The 14,838-nt window shown below is 53.2% G+C and overlaps 1 protein-coding gene across 1 annotated transcript; it reads left to right on the top strand.

Annotated features, from left to right (window-relative positions):
- Window positions 1–1,134: 1,134 nt before the first annotated feature.
- Window positions 1,135–12,018, top strand: TRIM25 (tripartite motif containing 25). The gene is made up of 9 exons (XM_064150520.1): window positions 1,135–1,820; window positions 2,881–2,976; window positions 3,666–3,899; window positions 4,366–4,501; window positions 5,134–5,205; window positions 5,688–5,738; window positions 6,345–6,371; window positions 7,541–7,636; window positions 8,499–12,018. Exons 1-9 carry the CDS (start codon window positions 1,197–1,199, stop codon window positions 9,029–9,031), a joined length of 1,869 nt encoding a protein of 622 aa, XP_064006590.1. The 5' UTR covers window positions 1,135–1,196; the 3' UTR covers window positions 9,032–12,018.
- The last annotated feature ends 2,820 nt before the right edge of the window (window positions 12,019–14,838 follow it).

Genomic DNA, 14,838 nt, shown 5'->3' with positions numbered 1-14,838 from the left:
GTGCTGGGGGCTCCAGAACTGCCCCCAGGACTGCAGGTGGGGTCTGAGGAGAAGGCAGCATTATCTGTACACTGTAGGTGTGCAGTGACCACTCGGATTTAATGTAATCTTCCAAAAGAGCTGCCCAGGGATCTCTTTCAAAGCACTCACTGGAGCAGACAAACCTCAGTGCTTTCCTCAGTTTCTGGTGGCCTCAGAAGATTAAAGCCACCACAGAACCCTCCCCACTTCCTAATGCTTTTCAAAATGCCATCAAAAGGAACAGGAGCAGCTCTCCACGTGAGGTGTCCTTTGGCCATGGTGACCTGTACGTGAAGTAGAATTTGGTTGGTACTTCTCACTCTAGATGAAGATGAAGAACAGATACATAGGAGCCCAAACTGCTCGAGTTAATCCCAGGAACAACTAAAACCTCGAGGCCTGAACACCAGTTAGTGCCATGGTCTGGTTGATTGGACAGGGCTGGGTGCTAGGTTGGAATGGATGAGCTTGGAGCTCTCCTCCAACCTGGTTGATTCTGCGATGATTCTACGACGATCTATGGCAGACTCCTGACTTGTCTTGGGTAATGAAATATGCAGTGTGGCTTTTACCTGCATTTTCCCAGTTCTTACACCTGGAGACCTATTCTAAGGCTTAAATAAATTCTATCTGGCACTGTGCCTCTCCGGGACACGGCTTAAAGGCCACGGTGCTCTTAGATCGATTGTTGGACTCGAGGATCTTAGAGGTCTTTTCCAACGGAAACAATTCTATGATTCTATGACAAATGCAGTCGGAAGCAGCCCCGGAGGGGAGCAGGCGGAGGCGCCCACAGCATCCTTGTCCCGGCTCCCCTGGCCCCGTCCGCGGGACAGAGCCGGGAGCGTCCCGGGGCTGCAGAGTGGCAGCCCCGCAGGCGGAGCGGTAGCGGGGCGCTGCCAGGGGCCGGTCCCGGCGCTGCTGGTCCCGGGGCTGCAGAGTGGCAGCCCCGCAGGCGGAGCGGTAGCGGGGCGCTGCCAGTGGCCGGTCCCGGCGCTGCTGGTCCCGGGGCTGCAGAGTGGCAGCCCCGCAGGCGGAGCGGTAGCGGGGCGCTGCCAGGGGCCGGTCCCGGCGCTGCCGCCCCTCCTGGCGGGGCGGGGACCGGCCGCGTAGATTCCCGGAAAGCCTCGATCTCAGTTTCGTTTCTGGTGTCCCGAGCAGCAGAAGCTGGGGCGATGGCGGCCATGGCCCGGTCGTTCTCGGAGCCGAACCTGGAGGGGCTGGAGGAGGAACTGACCTGCTCCATCTGCCTCTGCCTCTTCAGCAGCCCTGTCACCATCCCCTGCGGGCACAACTTCTGCACCTCCTGCCTGGACCTCACCTGGGCCGGGCTGTCGGGATCCTTCAGCTGCCCGCAGTGCCGGACCACCTTCAAGAGCCGCCCGCAGCTGCAGAAGAACACAGTGCTGTGCAAGGTGGTGGAGCAGCTCCAGAGCCGCTCCGAGGCCGGCAAACAGGAGGAGGAAGAGGAGGAGGTGGAAGAAGCAGCAGGGCGAGGAGTGGAGGAAACCCCCATCTTTTGCGACAGCTGCCTGCAGGCTCCGGCCGTGCAGACCTGCCTGACCTGCACCGCCTCCTTCTGCGCCGAGCACCTGCGGCCGCACCAGGAGAGCCCTGCCTTCCGCGCCCACCAGCTGTGCCCGCCGCTGCGCGACCTGCAGCGCCGCAAGTGCCAGAAGCACGACAAGCTCTTCGAGTTCTTCTGCAGCCAGCACGGCAGCTGCATCTGCTCCCTCTGCCTGCTCGACCACAAGCTGTGCAACACCAACGCCCTGGAGGTGGCCAAAGTCAACGCCGAGGTGAGTGCTGGGGGCTGGCAGCTCTGCCCATGGCTGCAGCACTCAAGCGCCAATTCGTTGCCTCAGAGCCTGGAAGGGCCCCGGATGCTGGAGCCATGGGTGTGGAGTGCTGGGGGAGGCAGGACCAAGGCCTGGACTCCTAGTCCCGTGCCTGACTTGGCTAAACCATTACTGCCCTCTAACGCGGCACCAGCACGGCCAGAGCCCTACCCTGCGTGTTCCTCCTCTTTCCCAGACGGTGCACTAAGGGCCTGGAAACACTTAACGGAGGTGGCTGCCAGATCCTGCTTGGGCTGGGCTGACCGAGATGGCTCTGACCTCTGTGGGCTCACCCACAGCTCTCAGCCTCCTCTGCTCATTGCACAGGCTTACAGGCTTTGCTGGGACCCTGCCCAGGCTGATCGTAGGCAGATGTGGCTCTGTCACCTTAAGGAGAAGAGAACTGTAAAAGTAGCCCAAAGAGATCTCCATCACATAGACGGAAGGCAGGAGGAGGTTCTCCACAGAGGGAGAGGGAAGAAAACCTGGCGTCCGTGCCTTGCAGTGCAGCTGACAACAGGCCCTCGATGAGAAACGCCTGCCTGAGGAGTGTGGGGGCCACGCTCCCATCTGTGTGGAGGGCACACATGCTGCTGACCCTCAGGGGTCCTCCCTGATTTACTTCAGCAGCATCCTGAACTGCAGGCGCAGGCCACTCACATCTGAGCAGTGGAAGTGCTGTTGAGGAAGAGGGATAGACAGCGGCATTAGGGCAGTGCCCAAGCCCAGCCTAAGAGATAACGTAACTGTGTCAGCACTGGGAGCTGCCGTGCTGCTGATAGCAGCCAGTCCCTAGCAAGAGGGTGAGCCAACAGCAGGAATCTTGCTGTTGGGAGAGGTGGAGCTGCGGGAGAGGACTTTTACATGGTGGAAGGTGGAAGGAGCAGTCCACCTTAAGCCAAGAGCACTTGGTGCTGACAACGGTTGTGTAAAGCTTTCTTTTGTAAACAAGCACAGCCTGACCCAGAGATGCCAAGGCAACTGCTGCTCTGAAGTGCATCTGGATTTTTTTCTGTTGCAGTTGGTGCTGAAGAAGAAACTGGTGGAGCTGCATAACCAGAGTGAAAGAACCTCTCAGATGATGACCAAGGTGAAAACAAACCAAAGCCAAGCTGCTGTAAGTGGGGGACAGCAAAACGCCTGCAGGTTACTCGGTGTCTGCTGGCCGCGGCGTGGGGTTGGTGCCTGAGCTCCTGTGATGGTGGCTGCAGTGCTGAGACTTTGGTGGCAGGAGAAGATGTGACTGGGAAGGAGCAGAAAAGAGGCATTTTGGCAGAACCAGGCAGCTCTGTGAGATGGGAGCAAGCCAGCCACTGTGGAAGGGCTTTGTACCTGCACTGCTGGCATTCCCAAGCTGTAACGGGGCTCAGCCCCATCCTTTCCAGTCACACTAAGCACATGTCCCTGCAGCCCAGGCTGAGACATCAGTGAGCTGGAATGGCTGTGGCGGTGCAGAAATGTGGGATGGCTCTTCCCCATGAATCACCACCACTAATCCTTGCCCTTAGCTGATGGTCAGCGATGCCACCTGTGCTGAGGGCTGCATCAGGTACCACCCTTTCTGAACCGAGTGGTAGAGACCAAGAATCTGAAAGGCTGCCAGGGCAGCACTTCTGTGAGGGTTGTCTGGATTCCTTGGGAGCACAAAAGTTCTCTTAAACTAGAGAGAAACACGTGGCTTTAATGGTGCCAGCTCCAGGAGCTGAAACCCACTTGTTCTTTGAGGGCTTGCTTGTAGTAGTAAGCAGTATTTTGTCCATAAACTGTTCTTTGGAACTGCTGTCTCTGTGTCTTTGTCTGCTCCAGGAGGCAGCTTCCAGAAAGAGAGACATGATCAGAAATGAGTTTTCAGAAATTAAAGCCTTAATTGAAGAAAAAGAGAATAACACCTTGAAAGTCATTGCAGATGAAGAAAAAAGAGTTTGCAATAAGTTTGATTACATTTGTGGTATTCTGGGAAATAAGAAGAAGGAAATTCAGTCTCTCACAGATCAGATTGAGATGGCTCTGACTGAAGATGATGACGTTCTCTTTTTGAAGGTAATATGTCCTTTAAACGCAAATCAAATCCTTTCTAGACTGCAGAATCACAAAGGCCTGCTGTGATAGTCCTGCTCGCCAGACCCCTTGAGTCAAACGGTGCAGTCGTGTGCAAGAGCCTGCTGGGACAGCACACACTGCTCAGTACACAGCCATCGGTGCTGCTGCCTGCTATCTGCCCCTACTGCAGCCACCGCCTCTGCCACAAGCAGAGGGACCAGTGGGTGAGGGAACTCCTCTCTCTGAGGTGTTGCAGCTCTGTGCTGTGATGCCTTCTAGTAGACCTTTCTTACCACTTCAGCTGAGAATTGATGCCTGCGGGTCGCAGCTAAAATGTCACCATGAGTGGTGTCTGACTGCAGCCTTCGCTCCTTGGAGCTGAATGCATGAACCCCACCCAGTTTTAGAGCAATCTGGTTGTGTTTTTCTGTGTCTTCTACATGAGGTCTTCCTTTTGTCATTTCAGAGAGCAACGGCACTGCAACGAGCATCCGCTAAAGATGCTTACGTTCCTACAATTGAAATGGACCAAAACTTGATGCATTCCACTTACCAGGCTGCCATTAGCCTTAAAGACGCCGTGAAACACTCAGTGCCTCAGTGTAAGGAGAGAAAAAAGTGGGAAGTGCTCTGTCACTGGGAGAACCTGGCATTTTCTGCCATGGCTTTGAGCTCAGATGAGGGATCTTCCCCCTCCAATCCAAATACTGTTAGAAGAAATAGTACATCAAATAGAGTTGGTCCATGCAAGCTGCGTCTTCCTACTTCTGCAGCCTTCTGTTTCCACACCAAAGCCATGCAGTCTGGGCTAAACAGGAAAAAATGTTCCACTTCTGTCTATAGGTGGAAAGGCTGCTGAGTGTTGTGGTGCTGTGAGGCTATAGCATCCTTCTGTAGACTATAAGATGCTTCTGGTACAGCTCAGCCCTTATGCCTCACAGTAATTCCTGGGTATATAATGCAGCAGGGTTGGTTGCAGCTAGGATGTGGGTTTGAGACTATACAGTGCTAGGACTACGATTACCCAGCTGTGAAGCTGCTGATGGTGTAAGTGGTGCAGAACAAAGCCCTACTTACCAGGTTTAAGAGAGGTATCTTCTGGGCTGAGACATGGGCTGGCTTCTCTGCTGAGGATTTCAGTTCTATACACCTAAATGAAAATGAGATTGAAACGTGTCTAAAGCATGACTGTTCCTGGCAATACAAACCATAACATAGAACATCATCATTGCAGCAAAGCCACCCCCTGCCAGAACTAAACCTGCTCCAGCAGCTGCTCCGAACAAAGCTGCTGCAAAAAAGCCACGTAAGTACCAAAGAACATCGTGTGCCCTCCCGGCCCTCAGTCCCTCCTGACCCCCTTCTGGCCCTCATTCCCTCCTGACCGTCTTCTCTCTTGGCCATTGTCCCCTCCTAACCCCAGCTTTACTATTAGCTAAGAATCAAAGCAGCTGCCTGGGAGCTGCATGCTGTGATGGAGGTGTCAGGGTTCTCTCCAGTACCACTTTGGCACACAAGGGAAGGATGGTTTGGGCTGTGCAGTGCTGGATGCCTGCTAAGCATCACAGCAGCACACGAGGGAAGGGGAGGGTGGTTGGGGCTGTGAAGTGCAGCAAACACCCAGCAGTCATGTCTGTGCAGGCTGGAAAGCAAAACAGAGCCTCCCCTCACTCTGGTTCTTGCAGGGCAGTTTTTATTTGAAGTATTTTCGTTTGGTGGGTTTGTGTGTATTGATCCTGCTCATGAGCTCTTCACCTTCTGTTTCTTTTCTTTCCTCCCCTCTACAAGAGAAAGGCCTTCATCAGACTCAAGGCACCTCGCAGGTGGAGGCAGATACCAGTAAGTGCTGACTAATGACAAACATTTTGCTGGCCACATCTTGCCTAGTCTGAGGCTGGGGTGATGGAGACAGTATTGATGTCAGACTCTGCATGCTGTTTTGTCCTGATAACAGCAGTAATGCAGCCCTCTGGCCTGTCTGGCATGTTCTCTTTTGACATAAACCTGTGTGGTAGGAAACTGCTTCTGTTACCTCCACCAAGCTCTTTGGGCCCATCCCACTCACAAGGGCTGGATGTGGAGCACTCAGTTGGGTCTGCTGGAGTTGAATGGACTTGCAGCTCCTGTTGTTGCACTAGAAGTGCTGTAGCAAGCAAGAGATATGTCTGTGTGCATCATGGGAACAGGGCAAGTGGCAATCAGCATGACAGGTGGAGCTTCACCCAGGCTTGTGATCCTGTGAGATAGGAAGCAAACAGTAGCTTGTGCTTCATCTGTGTGCATGTTCTCTGATGAGTGTGCTCCAGCCTGCTGGACTGTCAGCTTCAGCTACTGCTGCAGCTCCAGAAGAGCCATGATGATGATGTCACAGCTGCCAGTGTCCATCAGTGTCCCTTCAGCCTCAGCAGAACTCACAGTTCTATTGTTTCTTTCTTTTCTCTCCAGAGGAGAAGAAGAAAACTCATAAAGTTGGTGAGTCCAAGCTTGCAGCATACTTACTCTAATTTTCACTGACTGCTCTTCAGAAGGTAAGTAGATGGTCACTAGTGTCAGTGTATTTAGCAGAAGTCCAACTCTTGCTCTGAGAAGGCTCTTGCTAGTCCAGATCTGAGAGCCATGAAATGCTGAAGGAGTTTGTCCAGAGACAACAGGAGGCTTTCAGAGCTTAAACAGCCTGAACTGCTGTTGACTCTAAACTTGCATGGACCTCACATCTCTAGATCACAGAATCAGAGAACGTTAGGGGTTGGAAGGGACCTCCAGAGATCAGCCAGTCCAACCTCCCAGAGAAGATCACCTACAGCAGATCACACAGGAGTGCATCCAGGCAGGTTTGGAATGTCTCCAGAGGAGGAGGCTCCACAGCAGGAGTGAGGCAGCCTGTTCCAGGGCCCTGTCACCATCACAGCAAAGAAGCTTTCCCTTCTGTTCCCATGGCACCTCCTCTGCTGCAGCTTGCAGCCCTTGCTCCTTGTGCTGCCCTTGGCCATCCCTGAGCAGAGCCTGGCTGCGTCCTCCTGACCCTGCTCTGCACATCTTCAGCGCAGCAATGAGGGCAGCCCTCAGGCTCCTCTGCTCTGAGCTTCCAGCCCCAGCTCCCTCAGCCTGTCCTCACAGGAGATGTTCCACTGCCTGCAGCAGCTTGGTGGCTTTGTGCTAGACTCTTTCAAGCAGTTCCCTGAGGTCCTTCTTGAACTGAGGGGCCCAGAACTGGACACAGTATCCCAGACGTGGCCTCACCAGGGCAGAGTAGAGGGGCAGGAGAACCTTTCTTGACCTACTAACCACTCCACTTCTAATACACCCCAGGATGCTATTTGCCTTGGCCACAACAGCACACTGCTGTCCCATGGTTATTCTTCCAACCACCAGGACCCCCAGGTCCTCCTCTGCATGACTCTCTAACAGGTCAGTCCCCAGCCTATCCTGGTCCACGGGGTTGTTCTTTTCCCAGGTGCAAGACTCTACCCTTGCCCTTGCTGTATTTGATGAGATTCTCCCTGCCTAGCTCTCCAGCCTGTCCAGGTCCTGATAATGGCAGCACAGCAGATGTCCACTCAAGCTGAGTGTGTTGGGTGGTGTGTTAACTGTGCAAGCTTTCTTCCCAGCTGACCAAACTCTCTTTTCTTCTGCCAACACAGCACCAAGCACAGCAACTCCCACTTCTGCAGCTGCTGTTGCAGCTAAAGAGCTTATGGAGAGCTTTATGAAGAAACCCAGAGAGGAGCTTTTGCAGTGTAAGAGACCCAATGATACACTACTTAAAGATTAACTTCCTGAACTTCTGCCCTCTGTGGTTATCTGACAAAACTACTCTTGGGGGGGGAGGTATTTGTTACAAAGGAAGGAAGTTTTGGAGGAGAAGGGGGCAGGAGGTTTCTCAGTGGTTCTCTGGCCAGGTGGATCAAGTCTGCCTTTGATTCTCAAGTATATTTCTGATGGCGAAGGAAGTTTTCTCAGTAGTAGCTTTGGTTTTCCCCCAGGCTGACTGCATAGGAGCAGCCTTGAAACATGATGTGCCCTGGAGGCAAGGTTTGACAGGAGCCCACAGTGGCTTGCTTAAGATGCTACTCCAGGTGGTAGACATTATGGTGTATACCTTCCACTGCCACAGCAGCCATCTCCTCCTGCCAGCATCTCTTTGGCTGGGAAAGGAGTCCCCTGGGGATGCAGGAGGGAAGGAAAGCTGCCCTCCATTTGCCTGCTGTGTAAAACAGAGCTGTAGATGAACCCAGCAGCTGTTATGGGGATAAGTTACTCTGAGGAGATTCCCACTGGAATCCAGAGGAGAATGTTTCCCTATGAGAACAGTTGGACATTGGAATTATCTCCCTGGGGAAGCAGAGGAGTCCCCTGCATTGAAGATTTAGCTTGCCAGGGTGCTGGGCCAGCTCATTTCGACTCCACTGTCACCTAGAAAGGTTCAGCCAGGTGATCCTTAGGATCCCTTCCGACCTGGCATTCTATGATTCTGTGACAGTGTGGCCCTAAGAACTGCCTGGAGTGTGGAGGAGAGCAGAGCAGGGAGATAAATACCCCAGAGGGATGAGTGCTTGGGCAGGGCCCTTCGGCAGCTGCCGACGCTGGGTGTCGTTGCAGATGCGGCTAACATCACGCTGGACTTCAACACAGCTCACTACAAGGTGGTCCTGTCTGACAAGTACACCAAGATGGCTGTCTCAGACACCTCCATGAATTACAGCTACCACCCTCAGCGCTTCACTGATTGTGCCCAGGTGCTGGGCTTCCAGTGCTTCAAGAGAGGCATCCACTACTGGGAGGTGGAAATGCAGCAGAACAACTTCTGCGGCATCGGCGTCTGCTACGGCAGCATGGATCGGCAGGGCCCCGAGAGCCGCCTGGGCAGGAACAGCAGCTCCTGGTGCATTGAGTGGTTCAACTCCAAAATATCTTCCTGGCACAATGACGTCGAGAAGTGCCTACCCAACGTGAAGGCTACCAAGATCGGTGTGCTGCTGCACTGCGACGGAGGCTTTGTGCTCTTCCTGGCTGTTGGGGAGAAGCACAATGTGATCTATAAGTTCAAAGCCCACTTCACCGAAGCCTTGTACCCTGCCTTCTGGTTGTTTTCCAGTGGCACCGTTCTCTCTCTCAGTGAAATGAGACCCTAGGGTCTCAGATCTTAACGTAGTCTGCAGATAATCAGTCCTACAGCAACTCTCTGTAAGCCTTAGTCTGAGGAGTCTCATAGATTCTATGTTTCTGACAAAACTGAGCAGCTTTGTCAAGCAGTTTAGGAAATCTGCTGGTACTCTGGTCTGAATTCCTAAAGCCTTTAGATAATGACTTAGTAGAAATGGTCACCATTGAGCGTAGAAGCTACAATGAAAGGTTTTTTAAACACCTTAACTGTCCTTCTAAAAGCCAAGTGATGGTGCACACCATTGTCAGATGTCTTTAGTAGCCACTGTGGCTTCTGTGGTTTGCTGTAAAGGTTCCACAGAATCAATTTCCAGCTCTAATGTGTTTTGCAGGTAGCAATAAGCCCCTTGAGAAAGAAACAGGAAGGATTCCTTGACAAATTCAGGTTCCAAGCTTTGAGGTATGTCTCAGTGTTGCCTTTTTCTCTATAGACAGACTGCTGTCCATCCATCAGGGTTTGCTACACACAACTTCTGGGTGTGTGGCTTCGTGAGATGGTGCAGAATGAACTAAGTTCAGGTCTTCGAACCTGAAGTCCTAAAAGGTAACATGACAGATCTCCTCAGAATGGAAATGCAGAGAGCTGATGGATAAGAAATGGTGTCAGAATCACCAGGAAATAAATTCCATCAACTCAGCAACTGGGAATACACCAGCAAGTCTTCAGGGAGGCTTCCTGCAGGGCAGGGCTGTGTATCCTGTGATAACAGAGCTTGTGCGAAGAAGCCATTTGTCTCTTCTTTTGCTCCAGAACAGGCTTCACAGCTTCACACTGAAGGCTCTCCAGAGGGCTTCTTTTAGTGTGCTGAGGAGTTCAGGAGCTGCACATTTAGCTTGCACAGGAAGCATAAAGGTGCTGTTCACTTAAAGCAGGGCCTCCTGTCAACCTCTCTGTGAGGCAGAAGGTTCTCTGCTGGTGTCTCTTCAGTTGTGCACATGTGAGAAACTGGAATTCCTCTGTGCTGTAGGGACTGTGGCTCGAGGAGTCTCTAAACACTCCGCACAGGACCTAGGAAATGCTGTTTCCTCTTTGCGTGAAGCTTGTGGGTAGCCAGGTGAGGCTTCTGAAGCATGAAGGGAGTCAGCACAAAGGAGAATAGTTGGGGGATGGGTTTTAAATTCTCCTGGTGTGCTCTGCTTGTGCTGTGTCTTCAGAAGTCTTGGCCGTGTGCAAAGGAATCTGAACCTCTGCGTTTGTTACTTACAACTTCAAAACAGTCATAGGCAGTCAGGGTGCTTGGGGCTCATCGTTATTGGGGCTGTGCCTTGCTGATGCCTCTGGACTTGCTAGAAATAAGACTTAGTTCTTTTTTTAGCTCTCATTTCTTGCAGTAGCCCACAAAGGGAAGCTCAAATGAGAGTTCTCCTGGACTTTGATTTGTAGAACTTCCCCTCAAGGGATGTGGTGAAATGAGCCACAAAGCTACTGCTGGCAGTTTGGAACGGAGTTGTTAGAAGGTTCAGAAGAACCTCTCTGACTACCTTTCACATTAGCCAAAGTGCTTTAGAGGCAAACTTGCAGGAATTCAGGCTCAGTGCCTCTGTTATCACTTGGTTTGTAAACTCCTGGTACTTTGTCAAGGATAGCATCAGTCTGACAAGACACTTCCTTTTCTTGGGGCAGAACAGGACAGGAAATTGATGATGGACCTCAAAGTGCCATGGCTGTGTCTGGAGCAGTTGTACCATCTCAAGGGTCTCAGCTTTCCAGAGGACAGTCCAGCACTGAACTAGCAAACTAGGCAGAACACTTCCAGCGGTGCAGGGGAAAGCTGTGTCCTGCCAGAAGCCAGCCTTTTTTTTCCCTGCACTTGGCAGTTTTACAGCAGTGAGGGCCAAGAGCAATTTCCTTTGAGACATTCCATCCCTGCCTGGCTGTGCCACAGGGCTGCAGAGCCTCTCAGAAGGGTGCTGAAGGAGTGCTCTGTCCCCCTGCTGATGGAGAAAAAGGTGCTCCAGTGGTTCGTGCAGTGGTTCTGCTGCTTGCTTCTTGCCTTTGCAGGGGTGTTAGTATGAACCTCCAAGTCTATGGGCTGCTTTGGCCATAGTCTGGAGTGACACTCAAACAAAGCAGAGCAGAGCAGCTCTTACTCCATGTTGCACCAGGCTGGATTCTTTAAACGTGCCTTTGGTGTGTGACCAGCAAATGAGGTGTTCTGGATTACCACAGGCAGTGAAAGAAGCCTGCTGCTGTAGTCCTGGTGCCTTGGTTTGATTGCTTTCCTTTGTGCCACGAATGACTAGGGAGGACAGAAGGAGTTTCTGTTGGTTCAGAAAGAAATAAGAACTGCAGAACCGCATTGCTGAAACTGTTCTTCCAGTTAGCTTTAGGTATCTTGGATAGAGCAAATAATTGGGGTGGTAGAAAAAATAGCATTTATAGCAAGATAAATAACGGTTCAAAAGCCTCTTCAACACAAACTGGAGTGATTTTTTACTCAGCCATTAGCTATCAAAGTTGTAGTGCTTGTAACCAATGTGTAGATGAAAGCATCTGTTTCAGTTATACTTCTCTTCTCATGCTATAGAAGAACCCAACTTAGCCAGCCTAGAAAAAAAGAACTCATTCTGGTGTTAATAAAGCCACAAGGATGTGGCTTTATTTTATGATTTGCATGAAATTCTTTGCGTGCTAATGTACAAGTAGCAGAAACTCTTGCTCTCTGAAAATATCACTGCCTTGTTTGAATCCTTTTTTCAATCCAAACCATCATTAAAATACTGCAGTTAGGGGGAAAAAAAAGAAGTGTTTATGTGATCCTGAGCCTGCTGCTTGTATTCACTCATCAGACATGTACCAGCTAGGCAGCCTTGGCAGAGCAGCAGCCGTGCATGTGATGCCATTTGGTTTATGGCTGTGCCTGTCACTGGCTTAGGAGTTACCTCTTGCTGATTTGCCTTGGCTGTAGCTGATCGCGGGAGCCTGAATCCAATAAACACTGATGGCAACCCCCAACTTGGTGTTTGCTTCTGTGCTCTAAGCAAGCAGGAAGGCAGCACAGAGGTGCTAGAGGCTACAAACTGCTCTTTTCCTGCATAACTCATCCATGTTTTCATTCAACAAGTGAAAATATTTTTCTTTCCTGCAAGCCTGACTCATGCTTAAAAAAGGCTATTGACTAAATGCCAACATAACAGGGTTGTCTCCCTCGGATAAGAGAGAGACAAACCAGACCCTTCAGTTCAAACCTTTATCTCCTCCTTGGAGCTGAACTTCAGACCTCTCACCTCCTGGCTCTGTGGAAACTCCACAGCAGGACCCGACTGGAGGCATCCTGGTTCTGGAATGGGATTTTAGCCTCACTCCTTCTCTTGCTACAACCAGGGAAGGTTGTAGCCGGGAGGAGGTTGCTCTCTTCTCCTAGGTGGCCAGCACCAGAACAAGAGGACACAGCCTCAAGCTACACCAGGGGAAATTTAGGCTTGAGGTGAGGAGAAAGTTCTTCACTGAGAGAGACAATGGCTACTGGAATGGGCTGCCCAGGGAGGTGGTGGAGTCGCCGTCCCTGGAGCTGTTCAAGGCAGGATTGGACGTGGCACTTGGTGCGATGGTCTAGCCTTAAGCTCTGTGGTTAAGGGTTGGACTTGATGATCTATGAGGTCTCTTCCAACCTTGGTGATACTGTGAACTGTGAGTTACACAAACACTGGGGTGGAGAGGAAAAGAGGAGAGCTGCAGAGGCTGTAGTATCCTCTGGGCTACCAAATGCTGTCCTGAACCACCTCCTTCACCTGAGCTGCACAACCTTTACTGGGGAGCACTGCATCCAGGCAACAGCTGGGGGAAGATGGTTGAGGACTCAGGCTGTGCAGTGGGATTGCTTAACCAAGCCTTAGGTGATGGCTGGCATCTGCCAGCTTAAGTTACAGCTGGAAGCAGCAATGAATGATGGCTCCTAGTATCACTCACTGAAATCAAACTAGAAGGCTTCTAAGCTGCTGCCTCCCCACCTAGATCAATAGACTTCAAAACCAAGCCAGAACAAAAGCATCTACAAAGCAAGCTAAAAATTGACTTTTCTGCTTGAAGTTTCTCCAGGTGAGTTAGGCTGATGAAGGTTTTGGAGGAATAAACTCCCATTTCTCACCCCACCCCCCCCCCCCCCCCAGCTGAGTGGCTGCTGTGTCTCAATCAGTTAAACCCATGTTGTTGTGTGACTCCTGTTCAAAGTTCATCTCATTTAGATTTTCCTTGGCAGCTACTAAAAAGTTTAACTCAGCAATCTGTGAGCCTTGCTCAGCCAAGTAGGCCTGTGGTTAAAAAAACCCAAAAGGGACTTATTTCAGAAGTCAATTAACGGTGGTCTGCCAGAGTGCTCCTCGTTCAGCTTTGCTGCAGGCTGACATCTGGCAGCCCTGTGCTTCCCAGGCTGCCCTCAGACGCTGTTGGATGGCCAATGATGGATTTATCCACACCTCCCCTTGCACTTCGTGTGGCAGGCACATTCCTGTAGCATTCGAGGGTGTAACTGTCATTTACACAGAATAGAGGCAGTTCTGGGAGCTGTGTCACATCGGGAAAGTGGGGTTTAAGAGCCTGAATTTCATCGTTTCTGGAGTTCCCCATCAGAGGTCTTTAGGAGCACATTTCCCACGGCCGCAGGCGGTGCCGGCCCCGCTCACGCCGCCCTGACTGCCTTGGCTTCAGAGAAGCTGCTCTGGCCCACGGCGCGTAGGAAAACCACATCCCTGACGGCGAAACCAGTTACAGGCCAACAACGCACAGAGGCAGAGGAGGGCGTTTGCGGGAAAGCTTTGCTGCCTGCTTTGCTGCCAGCCTCGGCACAGGGAAGCCGGGGACGCGGCTGTAACCGCGGCTTCCCGCGCACCGCCTCACACCCCGGGCAGCCGCGGACCCCGCGGCGTGGTTACAGGCTCCGGCCCGGGGTTCGTTCCCCGCCGGCCTGCCCCTCCCGCTGCAGGAGTCGGCGGCTCCTGGTCGCTGTCCGGCGCCTGCCAGCAGCAGCCGGGACAGGCCCCGCGGCGCGGCCATGCCGGGCCCGGCGCTGCCTGCCACAGGGGCTGCGGCCGCTGCGGGCAGGCCGTTAAGGGCCGGCGGGAGGAGGGCGGCTGCCGGGGCCCTGCCGCCCCCGGCCGCTCTGGCAGCACCGCTGGGCCCCATCCGAACGAGTGCCACGGGGAGAAAACCACTGACACCAGGCGGCCGCTGCCTGCCCTCTTCCAGCACGCAGCCCCCCTTAGCCTTTAAAACATTTTAAGGTGATTAATAACAGTTTCCCGCTGCCGTTTAGGAGCAGGCACAGACCGCGTCAACATACGGAACGCCAACACGGGATGAGTGTGGGGTGCAGCGGCTTTAACTCCCGCTGCCAGGCCTACCTCTCGGGGGTCGCTGCACACGAGAGCCCAAGGGCCCGCGGTCGTCAGGCCGAGGCCAGGCCGTGCCCGCCGGTAAGGACACTGCTGTATGCATTGCCCTGTCCCTCTGCTCCGTGAAGGGCACGGGGAGCTGCCCCCCCCGCAGGTCGGACAGAGCCAGGCGCTTTGCCGTGGCTGCCGAGCGTGGAACCCGCGTTTCGCGGCCAAGGGAGGGCAACGGCGCAGGGCGCTGCGGGCGGCACAGCCCGGGCGCTGCGGGCGGCACAGCCCGGGCGCTGCGGGCGGCACAGCCCGGGCGCTGCGGGCGGCACAGCCCGGGCGCTGCGGGCGGCACAGCCCGGGCGCTGCGGGCGGCACAGCCCGGGCGCTGCGGGCGGCACAGCCCGGGCGCTGCGGGCGGCACAGCCCGGGCGCTGCGGGCAGCCCTCTGTGACCT

Source organism: Pogoniulus pusillus, chromosome 11 (assembly GCF_015220805.1).
Source record: "Pogoniulus pusillus isolate bPogPus1 chromosome 11, bPogPus1.pri, whole genome shotgun sequence".
NCBI classification, from domain to species: Eukaryota; Metazoa; Chordata; class Aves; order Piciformes; family Lybiidae; genus Pogoniulus; species Pogoniulus pusillus.
Note: the sequence above shows the minus strand (reverse complement) of the source record. Positions and strands in the feature narration are given on the sequence as shown.

Bases quoted from the DNA above. Each gene is read 5' to 3' on its own strand.
- TRIM25 (XM_064150520.1), top strand. From the start codon at position 1,197: ATGGCGGCCATGGCCCGGTCGTTCTCGGAGCCGAACCTGGAGGGGCTG. The intron at 1,821-2,880 runs GTGAGTGCTGGG...TTTCTGTTGCAG, and splicing joins TGGCCAAAGTCAACGCCGAG to TTGGTGCTGAAGAAGAAACT. The intron at 5,206-5,687 runs GTAAGTACCAAA...CCCCTCTACAAG, and splicing joins AGCTGCTGCAAAAAAGCCAC to AGAAAGGCCTTCATCAGACT.